Raw genomic sequence first — 23,650 nt, forward strand, 5'->3', positions numbered from 1 at the left:
TTAGACCCCAAAAGAAGAGAGTGCAAGGAAGACACTCCCCCAAAAACAAAAAAGAGCTGTTGTAGATCATAACATGCTAATATGAACAACTAAAATAAAAGCTCCCCATTATTAGTTACGCTACTTTAAACACTTAATGGAAAAATGGGGGTTGAGGATGATGCCAATGTCTATGTTGGCATCAAGACGACATTTTATTGCTTTTAAAAATTAAATAAAAATCATTTTAAACCTGTTTTATAAATTTAAATTTAATTAAAAATTTGCTGTTTTGATGTTGGCATAGACATCGTCGAGGATGATAGTTGACCTATGATAGGTAAATAATATCCCACACATTGTAGTAAGAGGCTACCCAATAATAATAACCACCATTAGGATCAGTTGCTCAAGCATCAATAAGCTATGACTTGTAGTTCATATACATATAAACTTGAATCTTGTTACCTTGGTTTTATACATAATGGTAAATTTCCAATCTTTGCCTTATATGATGGCAAAATGATACAACTCTCCTTTATATCTAAACATTTGAATGTTTGATTAGATCCAATATATACTAAAAAATTGTAATGAGAAGGTTACCGCAAAAGCAAACAAATAGTCAACTCAACAAGCTAAAAAATAGATTTAAAATTGTGATTTGAGGTTGCTTTTACAATTTCAACTTGGAAAGAAAAATTAGCCTAAATTCTATGACTCAAAAAATTAACTTGAAATGGTAAAAATAGATCGAAATCAAGAGGCATACAAACAAAACAAAATATGTTAAATTCTTCAAAACAAATTAGAGACTACACATTTTAGCCTTAGGATTAAAAAAAAAAAAAAAATTTGTTCATATATATTGAAAAATTGAATGTGATAATCAAACAAAATCATCTAATTAAAACTCAATAAAATAAACTAAAATAAATAAAAAAAGTAACTTCTATTCGATTCGGCTAAACCCATATCCTCGACATATTTCATATTTCACGCCTTTTTGGGTCTGCTGTCTTTTGCAGTCCTTGAACTTCCGTCCATCTACGATCAAGACAGGAGTACTCCGCAGGAAGAGGAAGTCGGGAAAGAAAATAAAAAAGTCTCGGATCTGAGGAAAAAAAATACTGCAAGTCTATTCTTAATTCGATTCTACCAACAGATCTGTACACCGAAATACATCTCTCGGCATGTTAGAATCAATTACACTACGTTATTTAAAAGCTTGAGCTCTTTTATAGAGTTCAAAATTGAGGCTTATAAACATGTATATGGCATATGGATGGCCCGAGGTAATGCCGCTGGAGTCAGGCGTATGGCCTTCTCCGCAGCAGATCCTCTTCATGAAATCCATCAATGGGATCCTATTAGTTGTTTCTCCATCCCACTTGGAAATTTGGAGCTCCACACGGGTAATTGTTTCTAGTTATTTGTTTAATTGGAATAGTGACAACTTTTGAATGTACGCCTTATGCTAATTCTTCCCTGGGTATGGTTTTTATTTATATTTATGCAGCACAGAGTAAGGTTGGGCAAGTATTTGAGGGATCCAGAGTCGATCCAGAAGGAGGGTCAAAATTTGCAGGCTGTGTGGAGCTCTGATACAAAGACTATTGTAGTGCTTGTAAGTATTTTATGGCTTTGGATATTTAATTTTTTGTTTTCTGTTGCAGCAAATTCTGCTATATTTAGCGAATTTAGTTAGGGTATAGCACAAAGTACTTAAACAACTTTTATTGAAACGTTGGTAAAAGTTTACAAATTAATACGTTCTGGAACGGTATGTAATTGAGGAAAGTGGGCCTTTGCTGTGCGATCTCTCAGTTGTGTAATTCTCAACATCATATTTTCATCGTTCTTTATTTTTATCTTTGTCTGTTCGTTTTCAATTATATTAAGCATTCCGCATTGGTTAATTGTCGACTTAGTTGCTGTGACTGGCGGTCGTGCCTCTCACGTAACTCACCTTGGACTTGCTCTTATACGACACACCCAGAGAGCTGTATGAGGCATTTTTAATTTTTTAGGCAATTTTAAAGTTGAACCAAATAGCAATGTCATTGGAATGCTATCCTTTTGAAGGTTTATTCCTTTCACTTCCCGAGATCATCCCAGTCAACCTATACATTGTAAATTTTCAACGTAGTTGCCATGACTGATGGATTAGTTTCTGTGAAATTCATCTAGGTCTTGAATTCGCACTGGCATATTCATGCCCAGCGAGGTGGATCTGTTATTTTATTTAGGGAACATATAATCAATTCTCTTGGTAATTGAACATCCCACTTCACAGGCTCAATGATTTCACCATTGAATCTCATTGAGATGGATGTGGCATTTTAGCCTATTTGAACATTTAGCCAAGTCTATTCGCAATTCAAACTTCCTGCTTTGAAAGGCCTAGTGGCCTCAAATTGCATTACAAACTTGTGCCAAGGATGATATCAAGAGTTATAAATGGAAGCACACACGAGGTTTTTGAGTTCAATTAAGAACTGGAAATTTTTAAAGTCTGCTATTTATATGGAAATCTTGGCATGAATTTTGAAACAGATTTTTAGAAGAAAGTTGAATGATAAACTCTCAAAAATATTAAAAAAATGATAAATTGGAGGTTGAATATCATGAGTTATTGCGCAGAGAAGTTGCATACAAGCTTGAAACAGAGGGAGGATGATGTCGTATTTATACAGCATATTGACAATGGGAAGGGTCGAGATGAGGTTATTTACCACTGAAGTAACATTGGCATTGGAGATAGTGCATTTTGGCTGTCAAGGTGACACATCTATGGGCACTTAATGAAGTGATGCTAAGAGATTCACTATGTTCGATATCAGCTGAAAAATTAGGTTTGACAATTCCTTTGCATGCACTTGAACCAGGCCACCCCACCACTCTTACTCAAAGGATCACTGAAGCATTTCAGAAGTGTTATGAGATTGAACGAAGGCAGAGGGATGTCACATTTGTCAGAAATTTGATGTCAGTGCCAGTGTGTGATTATTTGCTTCCGAAGTAGTGTCAACATTAAATAGTTTGTTTTGGTTTTCTCATTCGATGCATCAATTGAAGCACCATATTCCTGCTGTGTCTTACACTCATTTTTAGTTGCATATTCAGGTGCCTGTAGTCAGCTTCTTTCCCATGTCCGGCAGTATCTTAGATAGTAGAGGGTCATTGGCCATGAAGGTTAGGAGAGTTTCAGACAAGAGTTTTGGGGTGAAGCTTGGTGTTCTCCAATCCAGGCCTATTGATTTGTGGTATTGTAGAGAAGACATCATCAAATCTTGTATCATTGCAGTCATAGTCCTTGGGAAGTATTTTCTTCCTCATCTAATGATACAGACTAGATCCGGTGTCCTTCTTCAATGGCCTTGGCTCTTCGCTTCTTTGGCAGTGGTCCTTTCTGTTGGCTTCGTTGGCTTATTTGGAATGGCTTCTCTTGGTCTCATAATTTCTTTTATTTCTTACAGGATAGGGGTTTCCCTTCTCCAGATTGGGTCCCTTCTTTTTTGGGTTATAATGGCTTCGGGCTATCATCATTTCTTTTGCTTGTAGCTTCTTTGGAGCCTCTAATCCTCTTGGTGTTGTCTTCAGCTGTATTTCCATGTCCCATTGGCTTCATTGGCTTTTTTTGGTCATTTCTGGACTTATGGTCCTCCTTCTTTCTTTCAATAGTAGGATTTGGTCCTGACCAGGATGCCATTGGAGGTGATGTTAGGATTGGCATAAGAGCCAAAAAAATTGTTATTGGCAAAGATTACATGATCCTGGTACAAGGTGATGCCAGCCAGTTGATAAGAAATTAAAAAAATTCAAGGTTGATGTCAGTCTGATGTCATCAGCTTCTAGGGTGCTGTCAACATCCTTTTTTGAGGTTTGACACTAGGCTTTGGAAAATTCCAGTTGTATAAAATAATGCATCATGGCGGTGAGTCTTTTTCAAAAATCATTGCTAGTGGATCAAAATGTGTTTGAGCAGCAGCACTGATGAACACGTGAACTAACCTTTAAATCAGTTCATGGGTTTCAGCAGGACACAAGCCAGTTTTGGAGGGGGTAGATTTAGGCATTAGAATAATTGTACATATCTATTTTGGTGATAGATATGATTGGTATATGTGGCTATCATGTGGTTTGCCAATTGACATGCTACTTACAGTGGTTTGTATATTTATGACCAGATTCTATAGTTGGGGGGGGGGGGGAGGGGGCTCTCTCTCTGATATTCCTTAGCTATATTGTTATCCACATTGTAGAATTGTAATTGCATTCAGACAAATAAATGCTTAGATTTATAGTATTCTGGGAATTCTAGTCAATAGTAGACTTAAATTCTGGAGCAGGATCATTTCCCCATTCCAGGATACACATAATCCTGTGATGTATTTGTTTACATTCTAATTTGAATGGCATATTCTAACCTGTTGTGTCTCTAGGTGATTATAGGTACGCAGTTATACTAATCTAGTGACTGTATTCTCTCTTGTCCTGATTTGAAGTGATGTACCTTTCTGCAACCCTCATCTCCTTGTTGCTCAGGAGAATTTTAATTCTTTTCTTTTTTCAGTAATTTGTATTTTCTGTGTGTTCAGGTTTGGTTATATTCTGTAGACTATAAGTTGTAGACGTTTTTCTCAAAATCTGTCTAGGCCTTGTTAAATTTGATAGTCCAGTTGCATGTAGGATCTTAATCCATAGGCCTTTATCTAGCTAACACAGCATTGAATTTTTTGCAGACATCATCATTCTTCTTGCATATTTACAAATTAAATGTTTCAGAAAAACATCTACGATTTGGAGGGAAAGAGGTTTCTGGTTTATCTCTTGTAAATATAAAGTACAATTCAAGTAAGAAAGCACCTTTTGCTGACGAGAATGTGACAATGTATGAATCCCTCATTTCATATTTTTCGGGTGCAAGCAATCTTTTGTATATGGATTTTATACTATTATTTTATAAGTATGGTGGTTATAAATCAACTGGGCCAGTGATCAGTTTTTAAAATATTTTGTTTTGGTTTGTTTGGATGTTGCAGTAGCAATTTTGTTAGTGATGACAGGCACATTCTTTTAGGCATATCAAATGGATCTCTGCATCTTTTATCATGGAATGGCGAGGTACAAAACATTTAGTTGCAAGCTTGCAGGTTTTTCTTTTTAAATATTGATACAAATTTGTCCTGGTTGAGAGCTTTGTTTAGTCATCAATCAGACTATATTTGTTTGTACCAGATTCAATAATATTTATGAGATTGTAATTCTTGACTACCTGTTTCTCTTTTGACTTGAATTCATCCAGCATGTAGAGGAATCTTACCTCCTTGAAGATACAGACTCTGTACGAGGGGATGACAATGCCCTGGATAATGGTTCTTCAGTTCACCATGGATTGAATTCTCAAAGATCAGCCAACTTTTCTATGAAGGAGACAGCTACTTGTACTAGTATATCACAGCTTGAACTTTCTTTAGCATTGAGATTGCTAGTTGTGGTATTTGGAGATGGACATATTCTTCTATGTTCAACATCTAAGAAAGGGTTGGGGCACATGGATGGTATTAAAGCTGAAAGATGGTTAGGTGTATCTGATGCTGCATGTACTGCATTATCCGCAGAACAAGAAATTCTTGCTGTTGGTACAAGAAGGGGAACCGTGGACCTTTATGACTTAGAAGATGGTGCCACTCTTCTACGTACAGTTTCTTTGTATGATTGGGGGTAAGTATGATTGGCTCCAACTCTTTTGAAGAAACCATTTTAAGGTAATCTTACAGAAGCCAGTTTAAGGTGATCTATATGTATTAAGGTGATTATTTCTAGAAGTAGCTGACACAAAATTTTATTTTCTCCTTGTGCATTTTATTTTCCAGAGCTTGTAATTAGTCATTCTATGCAAATTATGTAGGGAAACACATTCAAGACAGACAGGAAGACTTCAACAATGAACAAATCGAAATATCTAAGCACAAATGTATTCTGATGGTAAAACAAATGACAGCTAGCCTACTAGAATAACTGGAGCAAAGAATATTGAATGGAGTAAAAGAAAAAGATAATCTCTACATAGACATCTGGTTAAAACCATTTTTTGAAGCTAGAAACTGAGATAATTACAATACGTTAACTGATGGACCATTTTGAACCTCATCTGGAGTAGATCTAAATAGATGACCATGTTGCTGATTCTGACTTCAATTGCCCTGCTTTGTATAATTGAAGCTATTTGACAGTACTTTTCATGATGTGAAGAGAGAAGATTTTTAACACAAATTTACAAGTAATACCTATATTAGGAGAATTCTTTAAAAAATGTTGACAAACACATAACATTCCAGAACTACAACTAGATTCCTGGCATCATCCAACAAAGAGAAATGATAGCACATGCATACCAAATTATCATCAATCACAGGAAAGTTATATGTGTCAACAGTCAAGATGGCAGCAAACAAAATAACCATTTGAAAAGATTTACATACACATTAAAATAAAAACCAATGTGGTTTCACCAAAACTAAATTTACACTGTATGCACCTTAATTATGTGGAGACCATGCCGCTTAAGTATCTAATTAAGTGGCATTTGGTAAAGTTTGACCATATTTTGCAAGTGGTAAGTTGCTATTGCCTAGTAATTTTATAATGTTTTTTAGTTCTTCAAGAAATATTTTGTGCGATAGTCTAAAAGTCTTATAAAAATATATAGTCTAGGAAGTCTTATAAAAATATTCCATGTAGTTAAAGTTTGTCAAAATTGAAATGTGTCAAAAAAATTTGAAAAAAAAATGTAAATTATGTCATTTATGGTTGGAGTGCATGAACGGTGGTATCTGACACTCCTTGTGAGTTGAACACATTGGGGGGGAGGGGGGAGGCGATATTCTTTCCTTATAGTTGTCAAATGAGCCTTAATCTAAAATTTGCTATGTAAATAGGAAACATATTGGAGGCAGGAGACAACATAGGGTGGAGGAAAATCAATGTCCTTTCCTTAGTCACCATGATGGGGCTACTCATCAGCTTTGGTGGCATTTTATTCTCTAGTATGCAACATGATTTGCTTTTCTTTTCTGTGTTCTTGGCTATGTGACTAAGTCAAATTTCACATTATGGGTGGGAATAATAACCAATGTTCTATTCCTATTTCTAGTATATGCTTTTCAGAATTGTGATATGAATATTGATTTAACTTCCCTGTTGTAAAGCACAGAGGCAAAATAAAGTGCTGGTGTAAGTCAGTTCATGGATCTTGAAAGGGTTTGTGGGAGGATCCAGAATACTCCAGAATACCACGCAAGGTGGACGCTTGATGGGTTTATGTTCATGTCAAGGTTTGTGGTGAGCCTATTCAAAACCATGGAAGGAACCATGGAAGGATAGTGGTGTTCGTTTGAATCAAGATCATGAGCCACAAGAGTTGGCTTTTTGTGGTTGGAAGTGTTGAGGTGGAGAATTTGGTTATCATCAACATGGTAAACAGTTGTATATGAGAGCAACTGACTACAAAGATCCTCTGACTGTCAAACCTTTTGGAAGTATGGTCAACCAGTGATAAGTTCACTGGAAGTGAAAGTGGGATATGTTACTGTTTATAGGTGGACAGGTGCAGCAAGATTTAAACGGCAGTATGCCAACCTAAAAGTATGCACAAACATACAATTTTGTTTCCAAGTTGTGTGATAATCTCTCTCTCCATGTTCACACTAGTGGGGAGGTTGTTGGGAATCAGTTTTCAGTGTTTCACATGTTTAATATTTGTAACAAATATTAAGTAGAGAAACAACTTTATTATTATAGAAAATGTTTGTTTGTATTATGAATTGTTTTAAAACCCCATATACTTAGGATTTTGTTGGTCACATATTAATTAGTAAATTGTTCCTATAATGCAGGAACATGAAGTCCTATAAATATGTAAATGTATTAAATGAAAAAGAGAGGAGAAGCATCTTGTTTTCTTCTTGTTTAGGTGAAAAATGGAGATGCTTTAATAGGATGCATGCCTCCACTTTACACACTAAATCATTCAAATGTTGTGTAGGGAAAGGAGAATCTCCAAATATGAGTCCTTTTTGAATCCAAATTAGATTAGCAAGGCCCAAAAGGGAGGGACGCCAATACTCACTTTTAGTTGCGAAAATGAATGGAATATAAGGAAATACACTCTTTGCCCATGTGTGATAATGTGTATGCAAAATTGAAGTAATTGATTAAGTTATGTAAATCTAGATGTCAAGTGTATACAATCAGCCCAATAGTGCTAAAATTATGAATTGAAATGAAAGATAGAATACTCACCTTGAACTATGCAAATGAAGTGTGTTTTTGTCTTGAAAAGTACGGATCTGAACCTGTAATTGAATTTCTGATTGTAGATCCTTGAACATAATGAAAAACCCAGAAATTGATGTTCTAGCTGAGGAGTAGAGAGCAGGTTGACTTGGTGGTAATTGTTCTAGAACGATTCCCATGATGTCACTGTGTTCCGGGGCATTGTAACAAGGTCGACCTAGGCTTGTCGGAAAGCTTTTGGGTAGTTATTTCCAAATCTGTAATCACAATTTTGCTATCCTACTTATGCACACATAGAATTGAGGTTTTTGTTGTTGGGCAGATGAGGGCTTGCCTTGGTCAGCCCTAGATTGGGGAATCAACCTTGAATTGAAATATAATTGATAAAAAAAATGATAGCATGTAGTAGGACTGAATAGTATCAAATGAAGGATTCAATTATCTTCATAAATGCAATTGAATTTGATATGTGATCAAGTATGTAATGTAATAGCCTTGACTCAAAGAAACCAAAAGGAAACCAAAGAAGCCAAAATCTTATGAATAGGAATGTATGTGACATGCCATGGTGGATTATAGAAGAAATTGAATGGATTGGAGTGATAGAGCTCCTCTTTTAAAGCCAAACTCCACTGCCACCTTGAAGGAAGAAGCTTGATGCAAAGAGGAGATGGTTAGATTTGATGAATGCTTGAAGATGCGTGCTTGAACACCTTGCCTTGATTGTTTGATGTCTTGTGGAAGTCTTGTAAATGCATGGTGTGAAAATGAAGTCCCCAAGCCTCCTTATATACTGTTTTTCGGATAGGAAGACAATACAAGCTGATTGAAAAGCAAGGAGTTAATAATTGAAACCTTGAGGCATCTTGAGCCCTGAGCCCCGCAATCACTGGGGTCGACCTCTTCTGGAATAGGTTGATCCGAGGTTGACCTGTTCCTAGAGAGTGGCAAAGACAGGGCCTCCAGAAGGCTAAGAGGGAGTGCAAATGGAATGTGGAGATATAGGGTCTGCCAGAAGATATGCCCAAAAAGGTGGCAAAGCAACACTTAAAAGGACCATATCAGAAGGCAAGAGATGATGTAGAAGTGTGAGATGGATTAGAAGAGGATAAAGAGAGATCAGAAGCACACTAAGGAGGGCTAAAAGGTCTCCAAATGAAGTGCAGCCATTTTAAGACGGTAACACTTGGTCCTATTTTATTGCTGCTTATATTATCTTGTCCATTTTCTTTGACACTGAGTTGGATGTTGCTATTGAAGCTTCCCAAAATAATGAGAATGTATGGTAAGAACAAAGCTAAGCATAGCATGGAGCCTTATTGAAAGAACTATGATAAACTTTTAATTTTGTTGGGAATTGTTAAGAACTTAAGATTGCCCTTATGACCATACTCTTGATGAAAGGGCTATGAATTTAAAATATGAAATGTAAAGAACTACTTTGGGAGGGGTGATAGGTCCAGATTTGGAATGAAATAGTTGTAATTTGGAGAATAAGGCACCAAATAATTTTTCAATTTTTTAAAATTAGATACTCTAAAGAAATAATGGCGCTCTTGAAGTTGCAAGTGTGCCAGTTAAAGATGATTGAAAATTAGAATTCCCTTTAGGTCATTCTGTGAAAATGATTCTACTTCTTATAAGTCAGATGTGCAGATCCTTGAGGCGAGCAAGTTGGCCTCTAAGATAGTCCCCAAAAGACTAACTCCAAACTTGTGTTTGTGTTGGATTTAGAGATTAGGGTGGATGGAATTAAGAAAGTTGGAAAGCTCCCTGGATGGATGGGTTACTTGTAGAGTTCTATAAAGTCGATAAGGAATGGATATCTATCGTTTTCCTTGATATATCTACTGGAGGAATCTTTGCTGGTTCTATATGTAAAAAAATAGTGTTGATGTTATGAAATTGTTCCCTAAAGAAGGGGATCCTCTCAAGGCTAAACACTGTAAACCCTTAACATTGATCTATATGTCATGCAAAATCCTCTAAACCACTTGCTTGGTGTGTGTGCAAAGCCTATGAACCACTACAGATAGGGTTAGTAGCACAAACATCAAAATAACTGCTTGGTGCTATGTGTTTCATTCGTTCTCATGAGAGCTGGGTTCTTGGGTTCTTGGGAGTCCATTATAACCAGAGGGTGAGCCTTGGAAAGCTCTTTTAAGATATATTATTTGTACTCCTATGTGTAAACCTATTTAACATTATTTTCATGACTTTTACATTCTATTTAGGTCTTTCAAGACTCTGTCAGGTGTTGACCTTTTTTTCTGCCAATTCAGAAGGCTGGGGAGTTAGCTAAGAGGTATACAGCTTGGCATGTTGTTGATTCTGATAGTGGAAACTTGTTGTTGGCCCAAAATGTATTTGATGGAATTCGTAGTACAGTGACAGACATTTGGCTCTTTGAGGAGGCTGTTCAACGAAAACTTGGAATCTTAAAGGAGTAAGATGATATGACTGTAATTTGGGGGTGCAGGGTGTTATCTCTGGGGATATTCTCATAAGGGAATTTGGTCATCTTGAAAATACTAAAAGAAAATGCTCAATGTTGCCTAGCACTTCTGTAGAGGGTTCTTCACTTGATTTGTAGGTTCATTATGAATTGGTTTACTAACATTAGATAGATAGGTGGCACCAACTTGATGAAGGCCAGTTCCAAAAATTCTTATTGTTTGCTTGCATCCACAGTTGTGGTGCCCTTGTTGTTGCTAAACAATGAAACAATTATCTGCCCACGAAAATGTTGAGTCTGTCAACTGTCAAGCAATTTTTTTTGACTGCTCCATTGCTGAAGTAGTTTGGAAAGTTTTTTTGTGCCTTTGATCAAGTATTATGTAAACAAATATATCATTGGTTTGATGCTACATTTGATTCCTTTCTAGCACTGTCAAACATTAGTTTATATGACCTCTGGTTTGTGATGTTTTGTGAAATTCTCTGATATCTGTGGAGTGCCAGAAATCAGGATGTATTTCAAGATGACAGAAGTTACGTTTTTGGCTTCTTTGAGAAGTCACATTCTAGTTTTGTGTCACAGGTTGGTACGGATGTTAAAAAGTTTGTGAGACTGATTGTGGTCTTATACCTTCTCTTGTTGAACATGGTAAACAAATGGATGTTTTTAAAGCTGGGCTGTAGATGTTCAAAATTAAAACCATCGTCTGGATTTGTTTCACACTCATGATGTTGACACAAAGGAGACAAGCATTCCTGCTAGTTGTTCAAGAGCTGTTGCTTTTCTTGTATTTCTTCCTTCTGGTTTTTCATTCAAAGCTAAAGATGAAGTCAGCTTTCTGTACGATTCTGTGCTTTACAGGTTGTAATCAAACATTTAGCTGCAGGCATGTGTGGCATGCAATATCCATTTAGCAAAGGATAAGCTCACTGATACATTAGAGATTTTGGACAAGAAAACTGCTTCTAAGAACAAGACTCAAAACATGAAGAAAGATTATATGATTATTTTTAAAATATTTTCTCTGTGGTTTATGTCTCCTGTTTTGGCTATGTGAATATTTTACAATGATCTGGTACAATGTACATGGTCTGGATGTTGTTTTTCTTGACTCTATTTTGTGGTTTGGTTGCTGGTTGCTACTGCCGACTAGTTCTTTGGTGTTTTTTGAGTTTTGTTTTGCACTGACTTTGTCTATATGATGTTTGACCAGGTAACACCTGTAATTTTTACACAGTATAAAGAATGCTTGATTATTTATGCTGTGCTATAATTTCTGTAAGCTTTAAGATTACAAGTATAAAGTAGGTATCATGCATTCACATGATGTTCTAAAATAAAATTTATCTTGTATCCAGTCAGAATGCATTAGTCAAATAAATTTTAAACATAGGAAGAGTTGCCTATGGAATTCAACTGGTACAAACTTTACAAGAATGGGAGCATTTATCCATGAAAATAAATATTAACCAACTACTTTTATTATAGCTACTCTGTAGAAGACACTGGAGCAGTCAACTGTATAGCATGGACGCCAGACAATTGTGCATTTGCTGTTGGGTGGAAACTTAGGGGACTTACAGTGTGGTCTGCATCAGGGTGTCGTCTGATGAGTACTATTCGTCAAATTGGCATAAATTCTGCTTCATCTCCGATGCTAAAGTCAAACCAAGAATATAAATGTGAACCTATGGTTGGGGGTGTTGCGTGCATAGGATGGGATGAATATGGATACAGACTGTTTGCAGTTGAACAACGGTCTGCCGAAAGAGTTCTTGCCATACCTTTTGGCAAATGTTGTCTAAATAGAGGAATTTCAGGTGCCACACACATGCGACAGGTGATTTATGCTGAAGATCGAGTGCTTATTGTGCAGTCAGAAGATGACGATGAACTAAAACTTCAACATCTTGTTCTTCCAGTTAAGTGGCGATTCTCTTTCATGAATTGTCTGCATTTTGTATCATATACCTTTCTTCATACTAAAAACAATGGGAGCTGATGGCCTAGTAGTAATTTTTTTGTTTCTGGTACAGGTATCCTATATTTCTCAGAACTGGCCAGTGTTGCATGTGGCTGCTAGCAAAGATGGGATGTACTTGGCTATTGCTGGTCGTCAAGGGATGATACTGTATGACTTGCGGGCAAAAAGGTGGCGTGTGTTTGGGGATGTTACCCAAGAACAGAGAATTCATTGTGTAGGCTTGTTATGGCTTGGAAAAATAGTAGTCATTTGCAACTATAACGATTCTTCCAACACGTAAGTGTATTCCTTAGTAATTGTGTGTGAGACTTCTTCTGGCTTAATATTAAGCAATTGATTCTTCTTTGGTTTAAGTTGAATGCATTTTCTTTTGAAAGGTGTATTTTACATTTTAGGTTACTTGTTCATAATAATGTCATATGATGAAATGAAGTCTTGCTTTACATCTTTATGTGATTGTATATAATTTTCTTATGATGGACTTGCAACATATGGGGTTTGAATCCATGTCCTTGTTTTCCAAAGCCCTATGACTGCATATTTGAAAAGCAAACTTTGCTTAGGTTTGAGCAGAGAAATAATTGTGTAGGCTTGTTATGTTTGAAAAAACGGCAGTCACCTGCAACTATAATGATCTTCCAACACGTAAGTATTTTCCTCAGTAATTGTGTGTAAGACTTTTGCTGGCTTAATATTTAAGCAAATGACTTTCTGATGGATTAAATTGAATGCATTTGCTTTTGAATGGTGTATTTTACATTTAGGTTACTCATTTTCTTTAATGGTGTGCATGAAATGAAGCGTTGCTTTACATATCTGTGTAATTCTATTTCATTTTCTTATAGTGGACTTGCAACATGTGGGGTGTCAACCCATGCCCTTCTTTTACACAGCTTTTCAAAATGCTTAGAAAAACAAACTCTGCAGAACAAATATTTGAAAAATGAGATTCGCCACAGAAAAATAATTCTAAAGATCCAATTTAGTTGTGGAGCAGTCAAATCTTATGTATAAAGCTTTTAAAAAAAATGCATATTTGGAAAACAAACTCTGCAGAATGAATATTTTAAAACCAAACTTTGCCACAGAAACGTTGTTCTAAAATATCAGTTTAATCTTGGTGCTGTTGAATCTTAATATACATTAAATACTTAAATGATCCACATCCACAAATTGAAATAATGAAAATACAGAAAATACTTTCTTAAAGTAATCCTGGGATGGTTGAGTCTTTCTGTCAGATTTGTAACATGATCTAGCAATTGATATTGTTCTATTTTTTATTGTTTCTAATATAAGAATAAGCAAAACGAAACATCTCGATCATGCTCAATCGTTCTATGGTCAGTGCAATTTGACAAAAAATATTATGGAAAATTCAATTGCTTTTATTTTTGAATGTTACTGTAGCACCCTTGTGTATAAAATGATGGTCTTGTTAATATAAAGAGGACCAAATGAAAGTAAAACAAAATAGCAATCCCATAAATGGGTGTTAGGTATCAATTATACAGTCAGTGAACATATTATATGATGTGTAAGCATTCTGGCTTTAGTACTCTGTGGCATAGAGGAAACAATAATAATTTGTTGAATGGAATGGGAAATTAAAATCCGGATTTTGGCAGGAGAGAGATCAGAAATGATTTTTTTCTCTCTTTATATGCAAGAATTAAATCAGTGTCACAAAGATGAAAGTGCCGCTTTGTTGGAAATCGAAGTTGCGATGTTTCTTTGGCGTCTAATGATATTTCAGTCATTTAGTTTTGTTGCTTCTTGACAGATTTTTTGGCGTCTGTCTCCTAGATGCATCAGGAACTATTTGCTAAGTTGCTGGTTTGGGTGTGGGGGGATGCGGGTATGCAAATCTGGTACATAGATGCATGATTATTTTTGGGGGATTGGATGCGTTTGGGTTTGTGTCTATATGTATGTATGTGTTATATATACAAAAAAATAGAAATGCACAAAATTGTAAAACTAAATCATTTCATAGTATGATACTTCATCATTGATCAATGCTAAACGCCAAAGTTAAATATTATATGCCAGTTGATAGCTGAAAAAATTCAAATAAGCCATATCAATGATATCATATATGTCTATGTTCATGATTCCAATAAAAAACATTCCATTCTCATTACCCACCTTCTCTCTGGAGTCAATGAGGATCGTGGAAATTAATTCTGCATCTTTGACTTCCCCTTCACAATCAACCATCTTTAAAAGCATTGTCCCCTTGGGGGACACCACAATTTTATTTATCAAAAAACATTTTTTTCGATCTTCCTCATCTAGGGGAAACAATAAAAATATGTGATTCAATCCAAGAATCTCTAATTGGTTTTATTTAGGCCTCTAAAATTTCTTCTTTACTTGCAATAAGGTGGTACGCACTATTTCATACTGAAAGATCCGGAGTAGGATTTCAAGGCAATATCTGATGGTTTTTTCTTGATTTCTTTCTTTGATCAATGTTTGATGAGGAATGCTTTTTTTGTTTTGTTTTTATTGGTATTGATTTTTTTGTCTTTTTGATAGTATGAATTGTAATGAACAAAGGACTAGAAAATTGAAAGTAGCGAAAATCTTTGATTAATCAGAATTAATTGTGATTAATCATCGATTGGGCATGACACCAATTTATTGCCCGATAAAATCTGCAAAAAATCGTTGACTGGTCAACGATTAAAAAGCATGACAAATGGCGATTAATCTAGAGGAAAAATCGTGGATTAATCCTGGTTAATCATGCACAAAAAAAAGCACAAAATAAAACCCTAAATTTTGCCAGAAAATGACATTAGTTTCCTATTTAGACGTCTTTGTGTGAGCCATTGTTCATTGCAGAGTCGTGTTTGTTGTATTGTGGGTTTTGGAGAGTGGATGTTTGTTGCATACACAAGCTATTAAGAGGAGTGTTAGAGTCATGTTGGAAAACTGTGTTGTATACATGAGTTGCAGAGCCAATTTTCACCTTTTATGTGTTGTAATAGAGGTATTTTAACTCTTGTGCAATATGCAATATCTGTCTTTCCAATGTCTATTCTTGTCTGCCAACCTTTCAACCTCTATTCTTGTGGATGTCAGTTATAATTGAGAAGCCATAGGCAATGATAGGTATCAAATAATTGTCATTTCGCAGTTTCAGATCTTCTGTTAAGTACAACCTAGAGAAACCAAATTATCTTATTAGAGATGCAAAGAATTTTTTTTAAATCGACCAATTATACAGCAACATTCTATTAAGCAGAACATGTACCCATCCCCAAAAAAATTCCCCGTCTGCTGCTATTAAACAAAACATTTTCCCATTGTCTTTCTGGTTCTTTAAAAAGGAGAATATTATAGTTGCTTTTATTTTGTAATCAAACAACAGACATGATGCAACTGCTATCCTACCATCTTGGAGATTCAGATTAAATTTAAATGTCAATAGAAAACTATTTTATAATGTTTGTGATTTTTCAATGATCGGTTGCCACACTGTTTATTATGTGTAAAAGCTCCTTTTTCTGATCGATGTTGAGAGATTTCATCTCATCTATAGTTGTGATGTAGTCTTTGATGAGCATCGAGGACCATTCATGCTTGTTTCTCCTATTCCTAATCCATTAGACCAGCCTATGAAGGCCCATGATTTGGGAGTTAGGCTTCCATTAGGTCGACCTAATGGTAGGGCTCCAGTAGCTCCTGCAGCTACCAGTGATCCCTGTACAAACACCTCAGGCTTCTCTTGCAGGATCACCTCAATTTATAGACGCTTCATTTGAGTTTGATCAGATTCTTTTGATGAGGAACCTAATCACCAAGCATCTCCTGATATTAATGCTGGTCGTTCTCCTCGCTGGCCTAAGTGCTGGGCTAAGACACTTGTTGATCTTTGTGATGATGAGCTCATTGATGGGAGAACTGCTCGGAAAAAGAGCAAACCTTCAGAGTCTGTCAACTTTCCTCTCATGGCCAACATTCACAGTGTGTTTGAACCTCAAACATGTTCCGAGGCTAAAGGAATTCCAGAGTGGGAACATGCCATGACATCTGAACACTAGAGCCTGTTGAAGAATAACACCTGGGTCCTTTATGATCTTCCACCAAGGAAGAAACCCATTGGTTGCAAATGGGTTTACAAAGTCAAATACAAATTTGATGGTACTTTGGATAAGTACAAAGCTCGTTTAGTTGCGAAGGGCTTTTCTCAGTGTCAGGGCATTGATTATGAGGAGACCTTTGCTCTTACTGTAAAAATGAGCACCATCAGATTAGTCCTAGCCATGGCAGTACAGTTTGGTTGGAAGGTCCATCAAATGGATGTCAAGAGTGCTTTTGTGAATGGTGATCTCCATGAAGAGGTCCACATGACGCAACTTCTTGGTTTCAAAGTTGCCGGGAAAGACCATCAGGTTCTTAGATTGGTAAAAGCTCTCTATGGCTTGAAGCAGGTCTTTCGGGCATGGTACATAAAAATTGATAAGTACCTTAGTGATCAAGGCTTCTAGAGGAGTTCTTCAGACTCAAATTTGTACATCAAGAGTACTGACAATGATATCATCCTTCTGGTTATGTATGTGGATGATTTGATCATCACTGGTAGATCAACATCTTTGATTCAGGAAATAAAATAGAATTTATGCCAATCTTTTGATATGATTGACCTTGGGCTCATGCATTATTGCCTAGTTGTTGAGGTTTGGCAACAGTCTTCTGGTATATTCATTTCTTAGTCCAAATATGCTAGGGCCTTGCTAAACAAATTCCGTATGTAGGATTGCAAGCCTGCATCTACACTTATGGAGAAAGGTCTCAAATTATCCGCAAAGTCTGATTCTCTTTCCATTAATGATACTACATACAGGCAACTAGTAGGCAGCCTCATCTACCTCTCTGCTACTAGGTCTGATGTCAGCTTCGCAGTTAGCTATATCTCACGTTTTATGATAGCTCCTAAGGCTGATCATTGAATGACAACAAAGTGTGTGCTTCGTTATGTGAAGGGCACTTCAGATTATGGACTTCTGTACTCGTGAAGTTCTAATCCTTGAGTGGGTTCACAAATTCAGTTTGGGCAGCTTTTGTTGACAATGAAAGGTCAACTTTTGGATATTTGTTCAGTTTGGGATCCGATGCAGTCACATGCACTAGTAAGAAGCAACAAGCAGTTTCTCTCTCCTTTACAGAGGCCGAATACAAAGGGACTGTTAAGGCAAGATGTGAAGCTATTTGGCTTTGTCGGATGTTTGGGGATATGCAGATGTCACCAGTATGACCGACTACTTTGTTTTTTGATACTGAAGGCATTATCAAGTTAGCACGCAATCCAATCTTCCATGAACGAACTGAGCATGTGGATGTTTACTGTCACTACATATGACAGCTGGTTGAATACGGGACAATAGATTTGCACTATGTTCCTACCACAGATCATACTGTAGACATTCTCACCAAGCCTCTTGGTCTTGATAAGTTTGTCAAATTTAGAGGACAGCTTGGTGTTATAGATAGATTAACCATTAAGGGAGAGTATTATGATAATAGATGATCATCTATTATTAGCTAATGGTAATCTATTGTATATATTTAGTTAGCTGTAGCTTTTTTAGCTTTCTTTCAGCTAGAATAGAATGTTTCTATTCTTTAGAATATAATGACCTCTCAGTCTTTGTTAATACAAGCAAGTATTTTACCAATTACTTCCATAATATTATGAAGCTCTATATTTGAAGAATGTGTTTTGCACCTCTTTTTAACAATGTTTAGGAAGTGTTAATAAACATGTATATGGTTGAAGAACAATATAAATCCAAACAGGTTGTTATGTAGGTAATTGAAGATATGCTGACAGATATCGTGGATATGATATATTTCCATTGCTTTTAATTCAATATTCGAGAGATGATAGTCTTGGGAAAGGAAATCTTTTGAATCTTTTTGTGTGCATGCTCTAAGATTATTTGCGTTGTCACAGCTCTTAAATATTGCTTTTTAGCATCTACTATATGGTACTTTAAGCATGGAATTGACTATTATTATAGTGACATTTTGTTGTGTTATGTTTTCAGTTATGAGTTGCTCTTTTATCCAAGATATCATCTTGATCAATCCTCCCTGCTTTGTCGAAGGGCTCTTTTGGGAAGGCCTATGGTGATGGATATATGCCAAGATTATATTCTTGTAACATATCGGCCTTTTGATGTTCATGTTTTCCATGCTCAACTTTGGGGCGAGTTATCACCCTCAAATGCTCCAGTTTTGCAGGTTTAATTCATACTTGAGCTTGTTTGATAGTAGTTTGTTTGAAAAATATCTATATTCTTTTTCAGTTAGTGTTGGGTTCCTTTAGTTCTTATATCAGTAGAGATTCAAATAATTGACATCATACTTTTAGGGTCCATGATAACTATCAAAAGTGCATCTGGTTGCAACTGTGTAAGAGTATCTTGTGTCAGTTCTTAAGATCACCTACATAGTTACATCCAGAAATATTGATGTTACAAACAACTACACAGTAACATCCATAAACACTTCCAATATTCAAATTTCTTTTTTGGCAGCATCTTTTTTTTTTTTTAAGGAACATAAGTTTGAGAGTTACTTCTTAGTTTGATATGGCATATATTCCTTTACATCTGCTATAATAAAATGACAAACAGCTATCTGCAGTACGGGAACTTTCTATCATGACAGCTAAGAAACATCCTGTTGCAATTCGCTTCATTCCCGATCATTCTCCAAAGGACGGGACATTATTTTCTAGATCTGAAGTGGCACCAAGAGATCAAAATATAGAATCTGGTTCAGAGACTTTTCAGAGGCAGCCTAAGAGGTACAATTTAGCATGAAGGATGATGTAACTCAGTTGTCTACTATACAGTGATGATTGTCTAGCACCCAAATATCTAAAATTTGTTTGCATGGAAACAGATGCTTGATTCTGCGTTTGAACGGCAAACTTTCATTGCTTGATTTAGATGAAGGTCGTGAACGGGAGCTGACTAATTCTGTAGAACTGTTTTGGGTAACCAGCGAACTGTCAGAGGGTAAAGAAAATCTCATTGACGAGGTTTCTTGGTTGGACTATGGTCATCGTGGAATGCAGGTGGATGACCTTACTGTTTAGAAAATTGTGATAATTGATTTGGGACAGTTTTTCATGAGAGATTAATTTTTTAAATTCACTAGTTATTGCTTTTGGTGTTTTTAGTTGTATGATAAAACAGATCGGATTAATCTTGCTCTTGCAATTATGCTATTTCAGGTTTGGTATCCTTCTCCTGGATTAGATCCATTTCAGCTACAGGATTTTCTGCAGGTATTCAACTTCATCAACCATTGCTAGTATTCATAAAACCATTGTCTAGAAATGGGAAACAAAAAGGTTTAGCTGTGATGGATTTTTTGGGTGTTGAATAATGACTTTATTTGATAAAACATACAAAATTAGTATGGTAAGATTTATTCTTGCTCCAAAGTCACCTTGCTCCTATTTCGTGTCTACTAATGGTGAAGGCATGATGCAAATTTTTGCTAAAAAACACTCTACTGAGCTGCATGAAAAAATCATTATGGCATTGAAATTCTTGTTTGTTGGCTTAGAAAGTTGAATCGTTGATTGCCTGCTTCATGATTAACAAAGGCAAATTTCATGAATTAGTGGAGTTATTGACATTTATTATTGTTCATTTCATCCAACATAGCTGCATTGAAATTCATTGCTAAAAAACACTCTACTGAGCTGCATGAAAAAATCATTATGGCATTGAAATTCTTGTTTGTTGGCTTAGAAAGTTGAATCGTTGATTGCCTGCTTCATGATTAACAAAGGCGAATTTCATGAATTAGTGGAGTTATTGACATTTATTATTGTTCATTTCATCCAACATAGGCATTTTGTATTAAGATAATATCTTATACTTTCTATAATAGTCAACTACTTGTCTGTAGTCCGTCTTTCAATCTAGATAGGAATGTTTCCTATCCCGTCTCTTTTGTCTTCAGTCCAGATAGAAATGTTTCCTATCCTGTCTCTAGTTTTGTTTCTAATTCCGTCTTCAGTCTACGTTGTTTCTTTTAGAAACAACGTCCTTGTAATTCTTTATAAGGAACACATTTGTTCCTCTGTTAATTAATCAATCATTCGGAAATCCGTTAATTTGCCAACTCTTCTTGAATCTTGTAACATGGTATCAGAGCTATTACTTAAATTTTTTCGAAAAAATTTATAATTTCTTCGTGAAATTATTTGTTTAAATTTTTTCAAAATTTTTTCTGTTGAATTTCTCTAAAACCCGCTTAGGGTTTTCGGCCTAGAGAAATTCTCGAACTCGGGTCTGCCTGTGTTTGTTCAGCACACTCTAGCCCCATTCGTCCATGCACATCGATCCTTGAAGAAAAATCCGCCATTTTTTATCAAGAAATCTGAAGTTTTTTCAAGCTTTTTTCAGCTAGGGCCTTTTTTTTCGAAACCCTAATTTTTGGGGTCGAAAAAATATTTTGTTTGCAGATTCTTGGTGGGTTTTTCAAGAGCTCAACTGGGTTGTCTGTTTTTTTTGGGTGCCTCGATTTTTGTGCCTCGATTTTCGAGCCAGCAGATCCAAAAAACGACAACAGATTCCTTATGGGTTTTTCGAGCTCTCTTATGGGTCTTTCGTATTTTTGCCTCGAAGAACGTGCCTTCACAGATTTTCACAGTTTGTCATTGAAAAACGTGCCATGGCATCTCTGACAAATATTCTGCTCGAACATAATTCCAAATTCAATGGTCGCAATTATGGAACTTGGAAGCAGCGCATCATCGCAATCTTTGAATATCGAATCACCGATCAACTTGTTTTGGGTGTTACGCAGCGTTCGACTTCTCCGGGTCCTGATCAAGATACATGGGATCTGAACAATCGAGAGGCAGTAATGCTTCTCAAACTATCCGTAGCTGATGACCAGCTTTCTCAGATTCCATCCGGCAAGATAGCTGCCGAAATCTGGACACATCTAAAAGGTCTTCATGAGACTTCCAACAAGAGCAGAGCCTTCTGAATTTGTTTCTGTTTTTTCTGGGTTTGTTGATTTTCTCCTCAAAAATCATTTCAAGTTGTCTGTAATACGCAAGGTTGCGTGAGATTCTGAGTTTTACTATTTTTTCCACAAAAACGAAGTTTTGTAATTGCAACTTATTTTGAGTCATAGCACTCTTCTGGCAAAGCTTCTTGGTTTCAGCATTCTATAGATCCAGGGAGGGTCTCAATTATCCCAGAATGTTCCGACATTCGTACGTTGATCATTAAGGGAGGGTATTAAGATAATATCTTATACTTTCTATAATAGTCAACTACTTGTCTGTAGTCCGTCTTTCAATCTAGATAGGAATGTTTCCTATCCCGTCTCTTTTGTCTTTAGTCCAGATAGAAATGTTTCCTATCCTGTCTCTAGTTTTGTTTCTAATTCAGTCTTCAGTCTACGTTGTTTCTTTTAGAAACAACGTCCTTGTAATTCTTTATAAGGAACACATAAATTCCTCTGTTAATTAATCAATCATCCGGAAATCTGTTAATCTGCCAACTCTTCTTGAATCTTGTAACATTTTGTCTATGTCATTGGGTTCTCCAAGAAACCATATGCACCAATATGGGTTCAGGTTTAGAATTGGGGCCAAGGTTTGTTTTCCCTAAGGTTTTACTAGGACATGAATTGGGCATGAAAAACAATAAGCAACACTTTTAATATTTTTTAAACAAAATAAATCCAATAGCACAATTTGCCCTAAAGTGAGGACATATCACTTGTTTTCATTTTATAAGCATAAAAGATCAAAAAAACTTTTTTGTCCTCTAAGTTGCCATTGTTGTGATTTTGAGGTTGCTTAATTTTTCTTCAAAGGTGAGGGATACAAGAGAAATAGTGGAGAAATAGCTGCACAAAGAATATTTAACCATCAAAGGTGAATTGATGGCTTTTTAAAGATTTAAATTATAATGTGATTTTTGTTTCTGTAGTTGTAGGGCTGTAAATTTGTAATGTGTTTTTGTTTTATGTTCATACACAATGGTTTTTTTTTTCGATTTCAATTGCCCCAAGTGTGGAGAGCTCATTTAAATATTTTGTTGCTTCACCTCTTTGGCAACAACGATCGAACAACTTCTTAGTGGTGAGACTTATAGTTGAATAGAAGCCCACTTTTGTGTTAGTCCCCTCTTGGCAAAATTTTTTTGTCCCTGGCAGAAGGGGAGTTGACAAAGCAACAAATAATGACATATATTAAAGAGAAAGAGGATGGTAACATGGTAAGTTGTAGATCAAAGTAAACAGAAAATTCATATGCCAAGAAAATTATGTAGAACGTCCTGGTGCCTTATCACAGCTAGTAGACTCATGCTCTTTTATGCCATTGCCACCATCTTCATGAGAAAATAATGTTTAACATAAAAGAGGCTTATAGGAAAAAGTCTTCACAAACAAAGCAAGGGAGGTTGCAGATGGGAGCATTGCTTCTTGCATTTATGGCAGTAAGCTTCCTTTCAACCTCATTCGATCTCCATATTAGTAGGATATGATGACAACTATTGCTAAGGCACTTGCTGATTATGTTAATTTTGGGTATGAAAATGTATGATCCACCTTAGTGGCAAAGGAGAAAACTTTAGTAGAGGTATCATTGAGAGTAATCAAGGATACATGGCGTGAAATAGGTGTGCCCATCATTCGTGATTGATGAAAAGATTATTGATTCATGAGCAATCAAGGGTACATGGCTTGAAATAGATCATTGAATGATGTGATTTTAATGTCCCTAAAAGGGGCAATATTTTTGAAGGCATTGAATAATGAGGGGCAAGTGATGGATGGAATGGAAATTGTTAAAAACCAAATTAACGGAAAAATGGAATTATTATTGTATTAGAGTTTACAAACACTAATAATAACATGAATAAAAAAGA

General features: G+C 35.9%; 1 protein-coding gene across 2 annotated transcripts in view; it reads left to right on the forward strand.

Moving 5' to 3' along the window:
• Positions 1–972: 972 nt before the first annotated feature.
• The window catches only part of LOC149575692 (uncharacterized), a 228,605-nt gene continuing 205,927 nt past the window's right edge, over positions 973–23,650 (forward strand). Inside the window, exons 1-11 of one of the 2 annotated variants that reach the window (XM_089815445.1) lie at positions 973–1,394; positions 1,499–1,606; positions 4,725–4,873; positions 5,025–5,106; positions 5,288–5,706; positions 12,227–12,659; positions 12,775–12,998; positions 18,782–18,977; positions 19,373–19,545; positions 19,644–19,818; positions 19,978–20,031. In XM_089815445.1, coding sequence (XP_089671571.1) covers positions 1,248–1,394; positions 1,499–1,606; positions 4,725–4,873; positions 5,025–5,106; positions 5,288–5,706; positions 12,227–12,659; positions 12,775–12,998; positions 18,782–18,977; positions 19,373–19,545; positions 19,644–19,818; positions 19,978–20,031 — 2,160 coding nt within the window. In that variant the 5' untranslated portion in view covers positions 973–1,247. The remainder of the gene's footprint in view (positions 1,395–1,498; positions 1,607–4,724; positions 4,874–5,024; positions 5,107–5,287; positions 5,707–12,226; positions 12,660–12,774; positions 12,999–18,781; positions 18,978–19,372; positions 19,546–19,643; positions 19,819–19,977; positions 20,032–23,650) is intronic. The other variant, XM_089815446.1, reaches the window with a different exon arrangement.

Source organism: Cupressus sempervirens, chromosome 2 (assembly GCF_028749045.1).
Source record: "Cupressus sempervirens isolate cs-2001-9-10 chromosome 2, ASM2874904v1, whole genome shotgun sequence".
In the NCBI taxonomy this organism is placed as follows: Eukaryota; Viridiplantae; Streptophyta; class Pinopsida; order Cupressales; family Cupressaceae; genus Cupressus; species Cupressus sempervirens.